Source organism: Geotrypetes seraphini, chromosome 9 (genome assembly GCF_902459505.1).
Source record: "Geotrypetes seraphini chromosome 9, aGeoSer1.1, whole genome shotgun sequence".
NCBI lineage: Eukaryota > Metazoa > Chordata > Amphibia > Gymnophiona > Dermophiidae > Geotrypetes > Geotrypetes seraphini.
The window spans coordinates 14,959,398-14,981,661 of record NC_047092.1 but is presented as its reverse complement, the minus strand read 5'-3'; the positions used below and the strand labels follow the sequence as shown (position 1 = coordinate 14,981,661).

The window sequence follows — 22,264 nt, the reverse complement described above, 5'->3', positions numbered from 1 at the left end:
TGGGGACGGGACAATGATGGCGATAGATCCTGTGGTGACGGGGATAAATTTATTCCCTGTGACTCTGGGAAACTCACATAACCCTCTGTTGCCCCAGGTACAAAAAAAAGTACCAGTATCTAATAACCACAGAAAGGCAGAATACTAACTCACATCCCCCTACTGCAAGTGGACTCCACCCAGTGGCATAGTAAGGAGAGGTGGGGGGGCATTGGCACCCCTCCTCCCCTTGCCACGTGTGTGCCCCCTTCCCTTCCCCTGCATCAATACTTGTTCACCAGCACGAGCAAAAAGAACTTCAATGTGCTTCTCGCAACGTCGTCTTTCCCATTGACGCCACTTACGGGTGCCACGCATAGGAAGAGCCAACGGGATCATGAGGAGCACATTGACGTTATTGTTGTTCGTAGCTGTGAACAGCTAGAGGTATGGGGGAAGGGAAGGGGGGGCATGCGTGCAGCAGGGGAATCGGGGAAAGAGAGGGGACAGAGATGGGGGAGGGGCGGGGAGGGTTGGGGGAGGGGCACCCCACCCCTCCCCTTGCCGTGGGATTTTGTCAGGCACTGTTGGAAACAGAATACTGGGCTTGAGGGACCTTCGGTCTGTCCCAGTATGGCAACTCTTATGTGAGTTAGGTACAGGCTGTCTCCGAGTTACAGACGCTCAACTTAAGTACGACTTGTACTTAAGAACGCAGTTGTAGCTTCATTTGATTTCACTGAGCAATATTTCCAGTGGCAGAGACTTCTATACTTCTCCTGCAGCAGATTTGAGAATGATGCATGGCCACATTAAGAACAGCGTGTGGTTGTGCCTGCTGTACCTTAGAGGGAACACTGTACAGTTGGCCCTTTTGTCAGCTGGGAGCAGAGATAAGCAGCAAGAATCTTAAAAGCTACAAGTTCTGAGTTACAGACAAATCCGACTCAAGAACCGCTTTAAAAGCGTAACTCGTTCTTAACCTGGGGACTGCCTGTATAGGAATAATCAAGCCATTGTGACATCACTGATGAAGTTGGCTCTTAGGCATTGGTGGAATGAGGCATTATGACATCACAATATGAGCTCTGGAATGTTGCTACTTAAGACTGCGGTTGCAGCTTCATTTGATTTCACTGAGCAGTATTTCCAGTGGCAGAGACTCCTACACAGATTCAGGAATGACGCATGGCCACATTAAGAACAGCATGTGGTTGTGCCTGCTGTACCTTAGAGGGAACACTGTTAATGGCCCTTTTGTCAGCTGGGAGCAGAAACCAACAAAAAGTTTTAATTTGTGAGTTATTTATTAAAAAATTTTTAAGCTGTGGATGGGTGATTGTAACAACAGTGAAACTAAAGTAGATAGAATAGAATTGCTAATCAATGCGATGGATGTGCTTGTTTTTGAGGGCAAATGAAACTCAAAACGCGGCTCGATAGTTGATAAGCAAACACGTATTTCATCAACCACTATCTGCAGTTGTTCTCTTTTTAAACTTAATTTCTGTCAGAGCTGAAAATCCAGGTTTTCAAAGATAATAAAATCTTAACGGTAACAAAGCTTTGATTGCCTTGTTCCTCAAGTTAGGATAACTACTGCATAAAAAATAAAATTACTTGCCATTAGTTTTCAAGGACCAATCACGGCAAAGATTGATGCTTGTCTGGGCAGCTGTATCCTTAAGCACACAGATGCTCATAACATTGACAGACTCTTGCGTACGTCATGCACACGCCATCTATTCTAGTGCATACTTATGAAAGGAATTTAAAAAAAAAAAAAAGTAAAATTCTGGAATCTCTCGTGGCACACCCAGAATCTCTTCGGGGCACACAGTTTGAGAGATACTGGTTTAGAGGGTTCATAGAAAAAACCGCCGATGACAAAGGCACACGCCTACAAGACGGGGGGTTTTGTTGGGGAACCCCCCCCCCACTTTACTTAATACAGATCGCGGTGGCATTGTGGGGGGTTTGGGGGGTTGTAACCACCCTCATTATACTGGAAACAACTGTTTCCCTGTTTTTTAGGGAAAAAGTGAAATTTTCAGTAAAATGTGGGGGGTTACAACCCCCCAAACCCCCCACAATGCCCCCACAACGTGGCGCGATCTGTATAAACTAAAGTGAGGGGTTCCTCCCACCACACCCCCTGTCAGAGCCCTTTAAAACAGTCATTTTCTTCGGTGCGCGGCAGTTGTCTGCGCGTGCCTTTGTCCCGGCGCGCTTTTGACCTGATACCGGTTTAGAGCATGCACCCCACCCCCTATGCGGGAAAAAGTGGCAGCACCAGGAATGGGTTTAGGGCAAGGTGCCGGGAGTTTCTTTTTGAAATTGGTTTGTAGGCACACAAGCAACCCGTAGACATTCGAGACTGTCCCTTTTGTAAACTTTTACTGTTCTTCAGAATATCCAGAAACCTTGCCTCGTTGGTTTACTTTTGCATGTTTCAGGTCCCCTATTGCTTTCTCACTTTCCTTGCACAATGTCCCTTGTGGAATGGTTCACGACAGGAAATATGTGAATAATTTTCCATGAATAGTTCTAAAATTCTGATTATAGAACATTTTCTTTTACCTTTTCTCCCTTGAGTCCAACAAAACCACGATCTCCCTGAAAATATATAAAAAATATATAAAAGACATTTCCAACTTAGGAATCAAGGAAACTCTTATATCTTGGCATCCCAAGTCCTCTAAATTTTCTTCACACTTCTACCTCTAACCCTCTGTTGTAGTTTCTTCCTATTTCTCCTACTGTAAACCGCGTCGAGCTCTACGAACGTGGAGATGATGCGGTATACAAACCTAAGGATTAGATTAGATTAGATTAGATCAAGCCCACTTACTGAGCTACACTTTGCATACTTTTTCTGCATGCAGGGAATAGCCTCTTTTCAGATTAATTTACACTTCCCCCCTCCCGATTCGCAGTTGTAGGACTCACAATTTCGATTATTCGCGATTTCCTAAAACAGGAATCACCCCCACCTCCCTCCCGCCTCTCAGACCTCCCCGGACCTTACCTGGTGGTCTAGCGACCTTTTGGGTCAGGAGCGATCTTCCTACACTCCTGCCCCATGCAGATCACTCATCCAAAATGGCTGCCAGGAGTTCCCGTCATAGTTAATAAATCTATCCCATAACTTGGGGCACCCGAATCTGTCAACCAATACTGTGCTCATATCTATTACGGCCATGTAGATACCATTCTGAGACTCTATATCAGTGGTCTCAAATTCGCAGCCCGCCAGGTCCTATTTTGAGGCCTTCGGTATGTTTATCATAATCACAAAAGTAAAATAAAAGTTTCTTGATCATATGTCTCTTTAGCTATAAATGACAATATTATTATTAACACTTAACCAAAAGGAAAGATTTATAAACTATAAACAGTTTTACCTCATGCAAAACTGTCATTTCTTTAATAAGACATTAACTATTTTTTCTGAGGCCCTCCAAGTACCTACAAATCCAAAATGTGGCCCTGCAAAGGGTTTGAGTTTGAGACCACTGGACTATAGGAAGAGGAGATGCAAATGTTAAGAGCCTTAGCCAATAGGGAGAGGAGGAGATAGTGGATGCTGTGGATGGGCCATTTGGCCTTTATCTGCCATCATGTTTCTGTAACCGTAAAGCTCTATGACCTCACAATGCAGATGTAGAGTCTTAGCCTATAGGAAGAGGAGATGCAAATGCTAAGAGCCTTAGCCAATAGGGAGAGGAGGAGATAGTGGATGCTGTGGATGAGCCATTTGGCCTTTATCTGCCATCATGTTTCTTTAACCATAAAGCTCTATGACCTCACAATGCAGATGTAAAGAGTCTTAGCCTATAGGAAGAGGAGATGCAAATGTTAAGAGCCTTAGCCAATAGGGAGAGGAGGAGATAGTGGATGCTGTGGATAGGCCATTTGGCCTTTATCTGCCATCATGTTACTATGCTTCTATAACCATAAAGTTTTATGACATCACAATGCAGGTGTAAAGAGCTTTAGCCAATAGCAGTGGTCTCAAACTCGCAGCCCGCCAGGTCCTATTTTGAGGCCCTCGGTATGTTTATCTTAATCACAAAAGTAAAATAAAACCGTTTCTTGATCATATGTCTCTTTAGCTATAAATGACAATATTATGATTAAGACTTAGCCAAAAGGAAAGATTCATAAACTATAAAGAGTTTCACCTCATGCAAAATTGTCATTTCTTTAATAAGACATTAACTATTTTTTTCTGAAGCTCTCCAAGTACCTAAAAAAATCCAAAATGTGGCCCTGCAAAGGGTTTGAGTTGGAGACCACTGGACTATATAATTTGTATTCTCTTAGTTTAATTAAAGCAAAGGTGTTCTCAATCGCCCCCTCCCCCCAGCATGTGTGTCATATAAAAAAAAAAAATCATCTGAATTTTCTGTAACATGTGTGTACTGTTCCTGTAGCTGGTTATTAAGAACCTAAGACTTCCTGGGTCAGACCAATGGTCCATCAAGCCCAGTAACCCGTTCTCACGGTGGCCAGTCCAGGTCACTAGTCCTTGGCCAAAACCTAAGGCATTCTTAGTTTCCCCATAGCATGTATGTTATCAAAAACCATCTGTAGCTCATTATTGATCCTGTAGCTTGTATGTTATTGACCCTGAAGACTACTATGTACGTATCTTTGTAACCCGTTCTGGCCATCTTGGGGCTAAAAACTCAATAAATAAATAAAGAATGATTTTTGCAGTTCTCTGAGTCTTGCAGCATCTGGGAAGACCCCCGACAACTGCAACAATCATGACGCCAGTTGCCGGAGCCTAAGAGAACATGTATTGTGAGAACGACCTTGCTTCAGTTGCCAAGTAGAGAATGACACGGTGACAAAATTCATCACCGTTCCCGTCCCCATGGATAACCGCGGGAAATAATCCCGTCATTTTCTAGTGTCTATTTCAACCTCGGTCCTTCTACACCAGCATTCTTCAAAGCAAAGCTTGCGGGTCAGTGGCTGTGGCCATTCATACTCTGATTCTTATGGGAGCCAAGGATAATGAAGCCATTGTGACATCACTGATGTGATTGGCTCTTAGGCACTGGTGGAATGAGGCATTATGACATCACAATATCTGCTCTGGATACAAGAGACTGTCATTCTGTAGTGTCTATCTCAACCTCAGTCCTTCTACACCAGCATTCTTCAAAGCAAAGCTTGTGGGTCAGTGGTTGTGGCCATTCATACTCTGATTCTTCCCTCTCTCCTTAAAGAATGACATGAAGATGGTTTCCCGCGGTTATCCGCGGGGACGGGAATGGTGATGAATTTTGTCACCATGTCATTCTCTATTGCCAAGCTCTTAGGGACTGATTCCATTTTCAGCGGGGAACTAGGGTACTTGAATTCCAGTAGAACCATAAAATGCTAATTTGGGGCACGTATGAAACTAGTTATGTCACCTTTAGCCTATTTTGTCATCTTATCTCTCCTCTTTTACTTACTTTCTCGCCTTTGACACCTGGAAATCCCTTCGGGCCCTGCAAATTAGTAAAACATTCTTAATTGAAATCTAATTTACTGGTTTCTTCATCGTCTGTCCAGAAACAAGCAAGCAAAACATCATACAGCTTAAAAAAGCAAAACCAGCCGCATAGACAGAACAAAAGCAATATTAAATGAAAGGATAGACCGCACATCAGAAATAGCTATGCCTGTAGCTTTCTAACTGGTTGACAAGAATTGTCCAGCGAGTCTGGTTTTGCGTTTATCCACAGTGTAGATCAGTGTCCTGCAAACTTTGGGCCTCATCAATTAAACTGAGCTAGCAGTTTTTAGCGCAGAGAGCCACGCTGAATGGCTGCTCCTGACGCTCATAGAGTTCCTACGAGGGTTGGGAGCAGCGCGGGCAGTTTAATAGAAGAGGGGGGGGGGGTTTGTCCAGCCACAGTACACTAAACATAGTGGCCAGGGCTCAAGGCATACGTAAGTGCATGGACATCAACGCAATGATGCCACGCGGATACATGATGTCATCACGTCAACGTCCACGCATCCTTAAAGACCCTCCAGACAGGCCCTGGGCCGCCAGTGGTAGGCGCCGGCAGGGAAGATACGTGGAGAGAAGGAGAAGCAGGTCTTGTAAACAGTCAGCCGGCGTCTCTCCTCCTCGCCGGCGTCTCGCGGCACACCTGAAATCTCAGGAGTGTAGATGCATGAGAGATTTGCATGCACTGCCTCCATTGGCTGCAAATCTGCCTCATGCATGAAACCAGACTGGTTCATAGACAGTGGAGCGCAAGACATCAGCGCGCCGACAATCCAGCGCCGACAATTCGGCGCAAGACAGAAGCGCGTGGGGGAAAAAGTAATTTTTAAAGCGCTCCGACGGGGGGGTTTGGGGTGGCAACCCCCCCACTTAATTGGTTAGTGTTCGCGCTGCTGTTGGAGGAACTTTTTCTGATTTTTTTCAGGACACTTCCGAGTTAGCCGCAAGAGGCACATAGGATCCGCTGCCCACAGCTATGAACAAACGCTGCAGCATGACGGAGGAGGGAGCCAGCAAGACGGTAAACACCCAGGGGCGGAAGAAGAAAACACTGCATCACCCTCGAGCGGGGCCGCGGGATACCCCTGCTCTAAAGGATGCTGATCCCAGAACGCCTGTTATAGAATACTGTTAAATGGTGCAGAGTTGCTTTGCTGCTACTCATTATATAAGTGTGCCTTTACCCACAAAAGCGGAATTAACGGAAGTAGGAGATGGCATGTTATGAATTGTTTCCTGCTGCTGGACAGGGAGGGCCTCTCAGTGGGAGATTGCGGCTGACCCGTGGGAGCGCAGGAGAAGACCCGCAAAAGTGGGAGACTTAGTAGGTCTGGGATTCCTGAGCTCCCTCCTCCTCCCCCCACCACTGCAATCTCGATCCCCCCTCCTTAGGGTTGCCAGATTTTCCTTTCGGAAAATCCGGACGCCTAGCCCCGCCTCCAGTCTCGCCTACTTCCGCCCATCCCTGCCCTAACACCGCCCTCTAAGCCTGCCCTAGTCCCGCCCTTCGCTGCCTGCTCTAGCATCCGTGCATGCGTGGAAGCTACGTGATGACATCATGCGCACCCACCCATACGCATGGCATTATCGCATGACGGCCGCACACGCGTGGACTTCCTCCCTGCCCGACACAGCTTTTCAAAACTCGGACAAAGTGCCTGGGTTTGAAAAGCCGTCCGGACCCCCAGACATGTCCTCAAAACGAGGACATATCTGGGGAAATCCAGACATCTGGTAACCCTACCCTTCCTTTCTCCCACCCCAGAAGGTACTACAACCGAGATGAGGCCCCCCCATTCTATCCCGCCCTATAGGCTCTCCCGGGCCTACTTTATTACTCCTTGGCCTGGTGGTCTAGCAGGATCCTATGAGCAGGAGTGATGCCTGTCAGACTGCCAGGAGTCCGGGGGGGAGGGGGGCTAATTACCCTTGGAGCCAAAAAAGAACACACCTGGCTCTTTCCTTCCAATATTGGGTGAAAGTACATACACACAGTATAACAACAGTGTCAGATGCGCACAGGATCCTCTGGGAGAGTTCTAATTCAGCACAGAACTTGCCACGCAGCCAAATCTGGAATCTCCCTCCAGACGGCTCCTTGCGTAAAATGACAGCTCTGAATCCTAGCTCTGGCAGCCGGTGCAGTTTAAATGATCGGTGAAACAACCAGCAGCCCACCACCGAAATTCCACCCGAAAAACTGCAGAGCAAAATGAAGAAGAAAAACTGTGGAGCTGATGATCTTGACAAAGTCTTTGTTTGAACAAGGCGCGGGTCCGAGAACCTTGATTGGCTACGATTACTCTTATGCAGTATTTTGTTTTGCGCGTTTTGCAATCCTTTACTTGAGGCTTATAGCAGTACCGGACCCCGGAAGAAGGTCTTTTATGATTGAAACACGGCCCATGTTGGGTCTGTACCACAAACCTTTTACTGTGTATTTTTTTTTTTTTTTAAGTTCAATAAGTTTTATTGATTTTATGAAGTACAATATAAGAAAAATAACATTTTCCTATATCTCATTTCTGTGTAGGTGTTTACCTTATACTGCTATATCAATTGTATGTATCATACTTTGATACCTTCACCTCCTTTCTTACTGTGTATTTTGATATCAAAGCTGGAGTCTGAGCATGGCCTGGCATTGAATATTCATGACCAATTCAGCCCACGGTGGTCAGCGTTTAAAAATTGCTGACCGCTGCAGGCTGAATATAGACCAGCAAGTGCTTAAGCTGTAGTGTTCCTGTCAGATTTACCGTGAACCCTACAAACCCCACTCGGTTCTTACTGTGTCAGAACGCTACAATGGTCCTTACCAGTGGTCCAGTGGGACCAGGAGATCCTTGTTCACCATGATCACCCTGTCAATTCATTAAAAACAAAAAACAAAGACAGTCAGGTCTAGCATATTTCTGGTACACAGTAAACAGAAAATGAAAAAACCCTCAGATTATGCCCCAGGGTCTCAATGAAATGAGACCTCCAATATGCCAGAAACAATTAAATCTTTCAAAAGTATGAGTAATGTGCAAGTCTGAAATCTTTTTTTTCAGAGGAAAAGAAGTTCAGGTTTTTATTGAAATTTGATTCTGTCGCTTATTAGGTTTCTAAGCGAGTTTACAATTAAAATGTAACATCTTATTATTCTTGGCTATTAAAAACATCTTGCACCGTTGGAAGGATTTGTCTAAGGTAGAATACATCGTATGGTGGAACATGGTATGCATAACCAATAAATTTGAAAGTGTAATAGAGGATAGAGGGGTATAGATAGAGGATTACTGCACAGGTCCTGGACCTGTTGGGCCGCCGCGTGAGCAGACTGCTGGGCACGATGGACCTCAGGTCTGACCCAGCAGAGGCATTGCTTATGTTCTTATGGGAGAGGAGGAGATAGAGGATGCTGCGGATGGACCATTTGGCCTTTATCTGCCATCATGTTTCTAGGTTTCTATAACCATAAAGCTCTATGACATCACAATGCAGGTGTAAAGACCCTTAGCCAATAGGAAGAGGAGATGCAAATGTTAAGAGCCTTAGCCAATGGGCTTCCAGAGAGCGTAATAGGGCAGAGTACGGTACTGGGGTTAAAGAAAGGATTGGACAATTTCCTGCTGGAAAAGGGGATAGAGGGGTATAGATAGAGGATTATTGCACAGGTCCTGGACCTGTTGGGCCGCCGTGTGAGTGGACTGCTGGGCACGATGGACCTTGGGTCTGACCCAGCAGAGGCATTGCTTATGTTCTTATGTTCTTAATAGCTGAAAAACATTCTATTAGTTCTTTTCTCAGAGTATGGAAACCTGTTCAACTTTATTTTGACTTGGACCGTTGACATAAATTACCTTAATGTAATATTTATAAAATATAGAGAGAGCCACTTCTTATCACTTAATTAAGTCGTTTGGGATACTCATTGGGAACTCTCTTTCATGTTTCACACATATACTCTCAGCTGAAATTATATGTACTGGCCCTGCTGGATTTGGTTGACATGAGACACTGGTTGTATTGGCTTATAATTAATACTATCTTCCTGATTATTTACTCCGATACGTACAACTAGTCTGTTTCATGTTTGAGTTATCTTTTGTATATCTCTTATAATAAAACCCTAAGCGCGCATGCGCACTCTTACCGACATGTTCTGTCGGTCTGTGGCCGGCAAGAGTGCACATGCGTGCTTTGATTCCTCCCCTCACTCATTAAGCGGCAGCATCCTCGCTCCGGGACCCGCTGACCCTCTTATCTCTTCCTCCCATGCGACCCTCCCAGCGAGATGACCTTAACAACAAACCTACCTCCAGTGTTGGCAGCCACAACACGCTAAACAGGCTGCTTTGCGGCTTTCTCCTGCCGGTGAGTACCTCTGCCGCATCATCAGTGACGCTTCAGAGGGACTCACCGGCAGGAGAAAGCCGCGAAGCAGCCTGTTTAGCATGCTGCGGCTGCCAACACTGGAGGGAGGTTTGTTGTTAAGGTCACTCGCTGGGAGGGTTGCATGGGAGGGAGAGATAGGAGAGTCAGCGGGAGTTGGGCTGGGAGGGGAGAGGAATGGTCTGCCTCGGGGGGAAGGGGTAGAGAGAGGGAGACAGACACTGAATAATCATCACCCTCTTTTGGGCAGTTGGCTGTCTCTTGGGCTGGGCTTATTGCAGAGGATGAGCTTACTAAAGCATTTGGTCAGGCCTTTCAAATCACCCCTAATGTGGGTCTTCATCAGGCCTACATCACCAAGTGGAAGGGAAAAGCTCTGGGACTGTGGAAGGAGGATCTGTCCCGTTGTCCCCACTCCCAGCTTCGGGCCATTCTCAGAGACGGAGTGGGGACAACAGGGCCTGAAAGATGCTGCTCAACGGTTCTACTGCACAGGGGGGATGGGAGGAAGGAGGGATAGAAAAATGCCGGGTTCTACTGTACAGGGGGAATGGGGGGGGAGGAAATTGAAAGATGCTGCTCAGTGGTTCTACTGCACAGGGGGATGGGAGGGAGTTAGTCAGGCTGGCTTCGGTGGGGGGGGGGGTCAAAGTCTGGAAGGCAATGAGAGGAACATAGGAAGCACTGGGGGCACTAAGGACATAGGAAGGGGCACTGAGGGCACTAAGGACATAGGAGGCACTGAAGGCACTAAGGACACAGGACAGAGGAACTGGGGGCACTAAGGACACGGGAAGGAGGCACTGGGGGCACTAAGGACATGGGAAGGAGGCACTGGGGTACTGTGGACACAGGACGGAGGCACTGACGGCACTAAGGACATAGGAAGGAGGCACTGAGGCCACTAAGGACATAGGAAGGGGGCACTAAGGACATAGGATGGGACACTATAGACATAGGAAGGCGGGCCACGGAGAGACAGGCAGGAATTGCGCAACAGAGAAATACAGGCAGGCAGGGAGACAGAGACAGAAAGAAAGACAGACAGACAGGGGGCCAGGAAGAGACACAGCCAGAAATAATGTCAGACAGACAGACAGCGTCCAAGGAGAGAAAGACAAAGAAAAAAAATCCAGACAGACAGACATCTACTCTAGCACCCGTAACGGGCTTAAACACTAGTTTATAATAATTATCTGTATACTTTGTACATTTATTTTGAAAAATAAAAATGATTAAAAAAAAAATATGCTAATAACAGTACAAAAAGAAAGATAATGCATCATTAATTAAATGGCAGACTTGATATTATACAGTCTAAACAGGACTGACAAGAAACGGTAGGTAGATGGGGAAGAAATACAATTCAAAAAGGATAGGAAACATGAAAAACGCTGCCTCGTGTCTTTGGATAGCTTGAAATGAGAAGGAATTGAAGGCTTCTGTAAACAGATGGCTTTTAAGAAGTCCCTTGAAGCTCAAATGGGGTTCGTTTGCATCTCGAGTTAATTTATTCAACTGTATGTACCAGCTTTTGACTGAACGTCACAGTGGATTACAGTCATAATCTAATAAAACTTCAAAGAAAGAAGTAAAAATGGACAAATATAATATTAATCAAAAATGTAATGCAATCGTCTAATACTGAGAGGGAGATAACCGGGTAGACAGGCACTCTCTGGAGTAGAAGGGAAAGGGACTCGTATACCGCCACACTCCAAGTGGTTTACATGCAGGTACTTCAAGTTTTTCCCATATCTGTCCCAGTGGGCTCATAATCTATCTAAAGTCCCTGGGCAGTAGAGGATTAAGTGACTTGCTCAGGGTCACAAGGAGCAGTATAGGATTTGAACCCACAATCTCAGGGTGCTGAGGCTAGAGCTCTAACCACTGCGCCACACTCTCCTCCAATAAGATCAGAAGGGAGCCAAGTATAGAACAGTGAAGCCATTGTGACATCACTGATGAGGTTGGCTCTTATTGGTGGAATGAGGCATTATGACATCATGGGAAAGGGATTGGGACTTGTATACCGCCTTTTTGTAGTTCTACAACCATATTCAAAGCGGTTTTACATACAGATACTTCAAGGATTAAGTGACTTGCCCAGGTTCACAGGGAGCAGTGCAGGATTTGAACACACAACCTCAGGGTGCTGTAGCTCTAACCACTACACCACACTCAAGTTAGAAATGTGTACTGATTTTCCCATATGTAAAATCAGTGTGGCATTATTTAAGGTCACAGTGCAAATCCACAACGGGACAGCGTGTGTCACTACTCGAAAACCAGTACGGAGCACTGTCGGAGGTCACTATACAAGACTGTGCGAGATCACTATGCAAAAGCATGAAAGATCAGACAGTAGTGCTATATAGGTTTGTTCACAAGTCAGTCCCAATGCTGACATGAAAATCATCACTTATTTAATTTGCATTTACAGAATTAAATTCAGAAGGAGAGATCTGAAGTTTGTGAACCTTAGAATAGATTATCTATTACAAGGGCCAGCTATGTCTCTGAAAACAATTTTTCGCTCCATAAGACGCACTTTTTTTTCCCACACGAGAACTGACAGCAGCCATTTAGGAAGGGGCGTGGGGCCAGGCTGGAGCGTGAAAAGCTCGCTCCTGCCTTGTGCGCCGCTGGCCCCGAGATAATGAGGAGGCAGCCGTCCAGCGAGGGAGGGGCAGGAGTGCGGAAAGCTCACTCCTGCTGATACACTGCTGGATCGCCAGAATTTAAAGGTGCCGGGGGGAAGGGGGGTGCTAGGACTGGGACTGTGTAAGCAGCAGAAGCTTGATTCAAAATATATGGTTTATCTTGGAACCTTGTGGAAAATTTAATCCTGGAGGTCAGGCCAGACTCCAGCTTGGTTTTGATTTATTTTGAAGACAAAGACTAGTGCACATTCTTGCTAATGCAGCTACAGTGGGACTGCCTAGGGGCTGGGTCTGCCTATCACTTGGACCTGCCTTGTACCGCTAGGCCTGCCCTGTACCCTATCCTGGCCTACCGCTAGACCACCAGAGGGGGTACAGGGTACAGGGCAGGGGGATAGGGTGCAGAGCCTGACAAGGAGTGTGGGGTTGGGTGCAGAGCCTGGCAGGGAGTGAGGGAGCTGGGTGCAGAGCCTGGTATATTAAAAAATAAAATAAAATAAAAATATTAGTACACCGTTTGGTTCAGAATTTTTTTTTCATGTTTTCCTCCTCTAAATCCTATGGTCAGGTGCGTCTTAAAGTGCATAAAAATACGATAATTGAAAACTAAAAAGGAATAAGGCTTCCTAGCAAGTAAAATGACTTACCCTGGGGCCATTGAGACCTCGCTGTCCTCTGAGGCCTGACGCGCCTATACCAGTTTCACCCTGAAAATACAGATAAATCAGTACGCAACCAGGACTCAAGAGTTTTACACACCTCACACTGGTTTATTTCTGAAAACTTTTGGATAAGGTTACTATATGGCAGCTGACTCCAGAAAAGGCAGGACGGATTGAGACATCTGGGTTTTACTTCCACTGCTTTTATTCCGTCCTCCCTTTCCTGGAGCCATATGGTAGCCCTACTTTCTGACTGCTTCCCCATAGTTTAGGATTGTATCTTAAACTGAAAATAGAATTGTACCGGAAGAGGTGGAGACAAAGACTGTGTCTGAATTCAAGAAAGCCTGGGATAGGAAGGGAGGAAGGGATAATGCTTACTGCGAATGAGCAGACAGAATGGGCCATTTGGCTTTTATCTCGGATCATGTTTCTATACCCATAAAGCTCTATGACCTCACAATGCAGGTGTAAAAGCCTTAGCCAATAGGGAGAGGAGGAGATAGTGGATGCTGCAGATGGGCCTTTATCTGCCATCATGTTTCTATAACCAACCGCAACTACCAAGAGCCCATAGAACAGATCATGACAGGAGTGTGAGCTCCACACCTCCTGCAGTCCGCTAGGAAGATCAACTGCTTTAACACCTAAGTAGCAGCAAGACCAGCTGCCTATAATAGGAGCCCTTGCCCCGATCCAACCAGGCATGTGAGCTCCTCCCCCTATATCCCGTTTAAGAGATCAATCTACCTGCTTTAAATATCAGCAGCAGTAGAAAAACAACTGCTTTTACATACAAGCAGCAGCGAGACCTACCGCAACCACCAAGAGCCCACAGACCCGATCCTGCCAGGAGTGTGAACTCCTCCCCCTGCAGTCCATTGGAGAGATCAATCTGCCTGCTTTTAAATATCAGCAGCAGTGGAGATCAACTGCTTTTACACCTAAGCAGCAACGAGACCAGCCACAACCACCGAGAGCACACAGACCCGATCCTACCAAGAGTGTGAACTCTTCCCCCCATGCAATCCGCTAAGAAGATCGACTGTCGGCTCCGGGCGGCTTTCCCGCAGAGGAGAGAATCCTGCATTCACCGTGGGCCTCATCTGGGGCAGCCTCCTTGGAGCGGCTGGGGCACGGGCAGTGTGTCTGGGAGGGAATGCATGGATGGGAGAACATCGCAGGGGAGGAGACATAGGCATCCTGGGACTGTCTGCCAAGTCTCTTCCCTGAAGAAGCCCTTTCTGGAAAAGTCAATTGCTCCTCCTAAACTTACTTGCTCCACTTCATCACTGACGCTGAAACCGTGGATTGAAGACAAAGTTTTATTTTATTTTTCTTTCCAGCTTATGATTTATCTTTAATCTTATCTATTGTTTTGCCTTTTGTCTTTGTTTTGTTCTATTTCTATCATTTAAATTTCTCCAGAATTCTACTGTTCAACGGCTCCCCCTTCTGCTTCTATTCCTTTCTCTCCTCTCTTCTACCTTCCAAAGTATTTAGATCAATGCTGTCTTGTTAAAATGTTTATTTTATTTTTATTTATTTTTCCTCTAACTCTACTTTTCACTTCTCTATTACCCTCCAGGTACTTTAGTTAGATTGTGAGCCTTCGGGACAGTAAGGGAATTTTTCAAGTACCTTTCTTATTTCTAATCTTAATGTATATTTTCTGTAAACCGCTTAGAACCTAACGGATGTAGCGGTATATAAGAAATAAATTACATTTTACATTACATTACATTACATTACATTATAACCATAAAGTTCTATGACCTCACAATGCAGGTGTAAAAGCCTTAGCCAATAGGGAGAGGAGATGCAAATGTTAAGAGACTTAGCCAATAGGGGGAGCAGGAGATAGTGGATGCTGTGGATGGGCCATTTGGTCTTTATCTTCCATTATGTAACTATGTTTCTATAACCAAAAAGCTGTAGGACCTCATAATGCAGGTGTAAAGAGCCTTAGCCTATAGGAAGAGGAGCTGCAAATGTTAAAAGCCTTAGCCAATAGGGAGAGGAGGAGATAGTGGATGCTGTGGATGGGCCATTTGGTCTTTATTTGCCATCATATTTCTATAACAATAAAGCTCTATGACATCACAATGGAAGTGTTAAAGCGCCTTAGCCAATAGGAAGAGGAGGAGATAGTGCAGACTGGATGGGCCATTTGGCCTTTATCTGCCATCATGTTTCTATGTTTCTAAATCCAAACCCACTCTTCCATCCTACTAAATAACTGTACATTTCGTAGGCCTGTTTTAGAGGAAGGTTTTTTCCGCAGCGGGGAACCAATCTTGGAACAGCCTGTCCTTATCTAAAGCCGGTCTTAGGTTGTAGCCATTCAAAGACAAAACAATTTCTATTCTACCTGAATGTACAGTATATTGCTTCTTATGGTATACAAGAAATGAAAAATAAAATTTAGGACCCCTTGTTTTATGGCATTAAGGGAAAGAAATAGGCAATCGGACTACAGTAGTGTATAAAGGACAATTATAACACTGGGCGCCTATAATGAGACACCTGGAAGCAGTAGTAAGGGGGAGTGGCAGGGGGGGCAGTGGCACCCCTCTCCCGCCCCCCCCTGCTATGGGCATGCCTCCTTCTCTTTCCCCATACCCTTTTAGCATCTCCGGCGTGAGCAGAATGCCTGTGTTGGTGTCTGCTCGCCCTTTGACGTCATTTCCCAGGCATGGGTCCCAGAAGTGATGTCAGAGAGAGCGCCGATGCTGACGCAGGCTGCAAACTCACGCTGGGAAGTTTTAAAAAAGTGCTTTTACAATTTTGTCGGGGGGAGGGAGGAAGGGCTTAAATGTCATTAGAATAATGGTTGTGTTGAATTATTTTATGAAATTCAATAAATACATTTGAACAATAAAAGAATTATTGGTGCAACTTTCATTTGGTTATATATGTACTGGTCCTTCTATTGAGGAATGATTAAGAAGGGGATCATGAACAGATCGGAGAAGGTTATCATGCCGCTGTACCGGGCCATGGGGCGCCCTCACCTGGAGTACTGCGTCCAGCACTGGTCGCCATACATGAAGAAGGACATGGTACTACTTGAAAGGGTCCAGAGAAGAGCGACTAAGATGGTTAAGGGGCTGGAGAAGTTGCCGTACAGTGAGAGATTAGAGAAACTGGGCCTCTTCTCGCTTGAAAAGAGGAGACAGAGGGGACATGATCGAAACGTTCAAAATAATGAAGGGAATAGATTTAGTAGATAAAGGCAGGTTGTTCACCCTCTCCAAGGTAGGGAGAACGAGAGGCCACTTGCTAAAGTTAGAAGGGGATAGATTCGGTATGAACGTAAGGAAGTTCTTCTTCACCCAGAGAGTGGTAGAAAACTGGAACGCTCTTCTGGAGTCTGTCATAGGGGGAAACACCCTCCAGGGACTCAAGACAAAGTTAGACAAGTTCCTGCTGAACTGGAACCCACGCAGTTAAAGCTAGACTCAGGCACGGGCCGCCTCGGGAGCGAACTGCTGGGCACGATGGACCACTGGTTTGACCCAGCAGCGGCAATTCTTATGTTCTTATGAGGCTATTTTGATGGAAATGACTAACCCCCTATTTTACTAAGGTGTGCTAACCGATTAGTGCACGCTAAACGCTAACGGGTCCATAGACTAACATGCACGCGTTAGCGCCTAGCGTGCACTAAATCGATTAACGTGCGCTAATCGGTTAGCACACCTTAGTAAAAGAGGGCCTAAGTTGGGTAAGGGAGGGGTGGATGGCTCTGGGGGAGGGTCATGGGGGTTATAGGGTAACTTACCTTTTGCCATTGTACAGGGGAAGGCAGAGGACGCGCACGCATGGCAAGGAGAGGGTGGCGAGGAGGAGGGATGCCACACCCATAGAAAGACTGCGCCCGGGGCAGATCGCCTCCCCCTGCGACCCCCTTACTCCACCACTGGACCAGTGTCTGGGAAGTGACGTCAGATGTAACTTACGGAATGATTGATGGTTAGGTGACTGCAGTTACACCGGGTCTTTGCCTATTTTAGCTGTGCGCCAGTATTGGGTTATGCTAATTAGCTTGCTATTCTGGCATCTTGGTGCCCAGATGACAATAGAGGAATGGGTTAGTGGTCGAAGCTGCTGCATCCTGGGTTGAGGGTTTGACCCCAGCACTTTTTCTTGTGACCCTAGCCAAGTCGTTTAACCTTCCATCGCCTCAGGGACCATAGGGAGTAGCCATACTGGGTCAGATCCATGCGGTGAGTAGAGAATGACACGGGGACAAATTTACCCTTTCCCTGTGGGATCTCTCTATCACCATCCCATTCCTGTGAGCTCCGTCCTCATCTGCACAAGCCTCAAACACTTTATAATCATAAGGTAGCAACATTCTAGAGCTCAGATTGTGATGTCATAATGCCTCATTCCATCAATGCCTAAACTCCGTCCTCATCTGCACAAGCCTCAAATGCTTTAAAATCCTAAGTCGCAACATTCTAGAGCTCAGATTGTGATGTCATAATGCCTCATTCCACCAATGCCTAAGCTTCGTCCTCATCTGCACAAGCCTCAAATGCTTTAAAATCCTAAGTCGCAACATTCTAGAGCTCAGATTGTGATGTCATAATGCCTCATTCCACCAATGCCTAAGCTTCGTCCTCATCTGCACAAGCCTCAAACACTTTATAATCATAAGGTAGCAACATTCTAGAGCTCAGATTGTGATGTCATAATGCCTCATTCCACCAATGCCTAAGCTTCGTCCTCATCTGCACAAGCCTCAAACCCTTTAAAACCCTAAGTAGCGACATTCTAGAGCTCAGATTGTGATGTCATAATGCCTCATTCCACCAATGCCTAAGCTTCGTCCTCATCTGCACAAGCCTCAAACACTTTATAATCATAAGGTAGCAACATTCTAGAGCTCAGATTGTGATGTCATAATGCCTCATTCCACCAATGCCTAAGCTTCGTCCTCATCTGCACAAGCCTCAAACCCTTTAAAACCCTAAGTAGCGACATTCTAGAGCTCAGATTGTGATGTCATAATGCCTCATTCCACCAATGCCTAAACTCCGTCCTCATCTGCACAAGCCTAACACACTTTAAAATCATAAGTGTTGAGGCTTGTGTGGTTAAGGCAGAGCTTGCAGAAATGGGGCAGAACAGAACTCGCAAGGACAGCATGGGGATATTGAGATCCTGTAAGGACAGGGACAAATTTTCCCATGTACCATTCTTTAATGATGAGTCCACTGGGACAGAAAGGGAAAATATTTAAGAATACCTTGTTCCAATGATCAACCACCAGAGAGAGTGGTTGATCACAGGAACAAGCTTCCAGTGCAGGTGATCGAGGCAGACAGCGTGCCAGACTTTAAGAATAAATGGAATACCCATGTGGGATCCCTACGAGGGTCAAGATAAGGAAATTGGGTCATTAGGGCATAGACAGGGGGTGGGTAAGCAGAGTGGGCAGACTTGATGGGCTGTAGCCCTTTTCTGCCGTCATCTTCTATGTTTCTATGTTTCTATTTTTTTTAAAAAACATACAACTAGCTTTATCCAAGTTAGTTTAGTAAATGTTTGATATCCTGCTTATTTAAAGTGAAAGCGGCTTACATATAAATCTAAAATTTATGGGGGAGAGTTACAGTCTGATTGACAGACAAAAACAGAACAAGGGTGGACATGCGGTAAAGAGGGGGGAAAAATACAACAGTTAATAGGAAAGACAGACAAAAATTGCAGAGTGAATCTTTCTTCATAAAGGTGGTTAGTAAAATGTAGAATACGCACTAAAAGGAGGCATCATTCATAGAACTGCCCCAAAACAGGGTGGGTTGGTATTCACACTGTTAGATCATTGCAAGAGACCATCTAGCAACAGTTAAAAAAAAAAAAAAAAAAATCTAACCTTGTCTCCGAGGTCACCAGCTGCCCCTGGCATGCCCTGCAAAATGAACCACAAGGCAACAGATCAGGCGCGCGACGGTTGACGGAATGCTTACAGATCACCTTTTATAACACGGAGGGCCTCAAGACCCTCCATGGGGGTCTTAATTCCCGATTAAGCTTCTCCCGCCTCAGGTGGTAGGACGACTGCAGCTTTCTCGCCTGTGATAATGAAGTTCTATTTTAAAAAGTAAAGATTTAGGGGTCCTTTTACAAAGGCGCAGTAGCGGTTTAATGTGTGGAATACCGCGGGTTAAAGCTCACAATATTTACCTAACAATATTTACCCCCAAAATCACCCTACAGAAACAAAATCTATACAGGCGCAACTTTACTTCGGGTTTACTTGAAGAAATGACTCTAGCTGGAGCAGGTCCCCAAAAACGTAATCTGTATCATGGAAATGAACAAGACACTTACACGGGAATTTTAAGAAAAAAAGTAGCCCCTAACTGCACAACTCTGGTTCTTAGAGCCAAAAAAGGTTTTTCTCTTGAGCTGTGTAGATTTGGCTACATCAGGAGAAATCAAAATTTTATCGCCACAAAACTTTAAGGGCTCCTTTTATCAAGGCGCGATACGGGGGTTAGCCTAAAATCCTAACGCCTCATCAATGGAGCTCACAGCTCAGGAGAAAAACCTTTTTTGGCTCTAAGAACCAGAGTTGTGCAGTTAGGGGCTGCTTTTTTCTTAAAATTCCCCTGTAAGTGTCTTGTTCATTTCCATGATGCAGATTAGGTTTTTGGGGACCCGCTCCAGCTAGAGTCATTTCTTCAAGTAAACCCGAAGTAAAGTTGCACCTGTATAGATTTTGTTTCTGTAGGGTGATATTGGGGTAAATACTGTTAATTTGTGCTTAAATAGAAGGGGAGGGGGGTTATATACCTTTTCCCCCCAGAATTTACTTGCAATAAATTTCTTAAGAAAATGAAGCGCTTTCTCTCAATGTCATGGGCTAGATGGATTGACCTGAGTTATAACCCTATTGTATGAATTATTGTTTCCTGTATCCATATCCTGACTTTGTGCTATTTTCATGTTAAAAAATTGTCAATTAAAAAAAAAAAAAAGAAGTTATGGGTCTGGCCCTGATTTTCACCACTAGGGGGGGTTATTCTATAAGGACCCGCCTAGCTTTTTGTGGCAAGGGAATGCGTGTATGTCAGCATTCTAATCATTGACGCGCCTATGTGGAAACGTACATATGGAAACCACCATTTTCTGGCTAGGTGGTATTCTGTATCTCCAAAAGAGTTGAATTAGTTTTCTCTATATCATGAGTGTCATAAACTTTACTCCTAAGGCAGGATATGTGGAGCATGGAGCATTTTTTTTTAAATTTGAAAGTAACAAGAAAAAAGGGACTGTCTCCTAGAAATGGTTTTATACAGCTCTCATTCTGCTTATTTTTATTTATTTAAATTTAAATTGGTCGCATATGCTTTCATTTTTGCACTGAAGAGTTTGTGGTAACCTGGTGAGACCTTGGCCCCAGGATGCATCATCCGGCCTTGCACACTGCGGGGTAACTTTCTGCTAAAATCCTCTCCTGCCCCCCGCAAAAAAAGAAAGGAAGAAATCAAAGAACTATATTAATAATAATTGGTGATTTCACTGACATCAAGGGTAGCAAATGATGCACGGATGAGTTCAGATGAACGCATTCACAGTAGATGAAAGACAATCACAGGGGGCAATAAAAAAGGTCCACATACAATTTTTTAAAATCACCTTTTTTCCTGGGGGTCCCGGAGGGCCTGGAGGTCCAGGGTTTCCATTTCTGCCTCTCTTCCCTCGTTCTCCCTTCAAAAAGAAAGGCATGCACAGAGTCACAGCACAGATCCCGAGACAAATGCCAAATGATCCACAGCCCTGTCTGATCCATATCTGCTTTTGCCCCATTGCATCTATGGAATCGTAGTCCTACTTGGCTAGAAAAATTAGAACTACAAGCTTATAAATGTAATTGGGCAAAACTAGATCAGTCAGCTTCCAGAGCGACAACCTTGACCTCAAACGAGTCCCTCCAGGCTTCTTTAATGAAAATCTGAGCATTGCGGACCAGTCAGTTCTGGTTGCTGATTCTCAAAAAAGATAGAGTGGAATTAGAAAAGGTTCAAACAAGAGCGACCAAAATGATAAAGTAGAAGAAACTCCTCTCAAATTAGGAAAGGCTAAAGTGTGTGTGTGTGTGTGTGGGGGGGGGGGGAGTTATGATTGAAATCTACAAATTCTGAGTGGTGTAGAATGGGTAAAAGTGAATTGATTTTTTACGTTTTCAAAAATGACAAAGACTACAGGACACTCAATGAAGTTACATGGAAATACGTTTAAAAACAAATAGGAGGAAACAATTTTTCACTAAATGAATCTCTTGAACTTGTCATCAGAGTATGTTGTAATAGTGGTCAACGTAGCTTAAAACCAGCTATCACAACCTCTGGCAATGCATAAGGGCGGATAGCGTAGCTGGTTTTAAGAAAGGTTTGGATAAGTTCCTGGAGGAAAAGTCCATAGTCTGTTATTGAGAAAGACATGGGGGAAGCCACTGCTTGCCCTGGATCGGTAGCATGGAATGTTGCTATTCTTTGGGATTCCAGAATCTTGCTATTCTTTGGGATTCTGTATGGAATGTTGCTACTCTTTGGGATTCTAGAATCTTGCTATTCTTTGGGATTCTGTATGGAATGTTGCTACTCTTTGGGATTCTAGAATATGGAATGTTGCTACTCTTTGGGATTCTAGAATCTTGTTACTCTATGGGATTCCGGAATCTTGCTATTCTTTGGGATTCTATATGGAATGCTGCTACTCCTTGGGTTTTGGCCAGGTACTAGGGATCTGGATCGGCCACCGTGCAATTTTTATTGTACATGTTTTATAGTGTAGGGTGGAGTACAAGAAAGCCCTGCTTATGACCTACCATTTGTCCAGGCAGTCCGGGCAAACCTAACGCTCCTGGTTCTCCCAGTAATCCGGGAACACCTGCGTTCCCACGGATACCTTGGATCCCCTGAGCACCTGTGGATCCTGGCTCTCCAGGCTCTCCCTGTGAAACAAGGATTGGAATAATGTTAATACCTTCCTCCTACAATAAAGCTATATATCAGTAGATGAAGAAGAAACACAATACAATTATC

General features: G+C 45.1%; 1 protein-coding gene across 1 annotated transcript in view; it reads right to left on the bottom strand.

Moving 5' to 3' along the window:
- The window catches only part of LOC117366868 (collagen alpha-1(VII) chain-like), a 311,407-nt gene that overhangs the window by 58,225 nt on the left and 230,918 nt on the right, over nucleotides 1-22,264 (bottom strand). The window contains exons 64-70 of the mRNA XM_033958833.1: nucleotides 22,048-22,173; nucleotides 20,856-20,927; nucleotides 19,087-19,122; nucleotides 13,185-13,244; nucleotides 8,314-8,358; nucleotides 5,451-5,486; nucleotides 2,560-2,595 (exon numbers count right to left, since the gene is read on the bottom strand). Of these exons, the coding sequence (XP_033814724.1) occupies nucleotides 2,560-2,595; nucleotides 5,451-5,486; nucleotides 8,314-8,358; nucleotides 13,185-13,244; nucleotides 19,087-19,122; nucleotides 20,856-20,927; nucleotides 22,048-22,173 (411 nt within the window). The remainder of the gene's footprint in view (nucleotides 1-2,559; nucleotides 2,596-5,450; nucleotides 5,487-8,313; nucleotides 8,359-13,184; nucleotides 13,245-19,086; nucleotides 19,123-20,855; nucleotides 20,928-22,047; nucleotides 22,174-22,264) is intronic.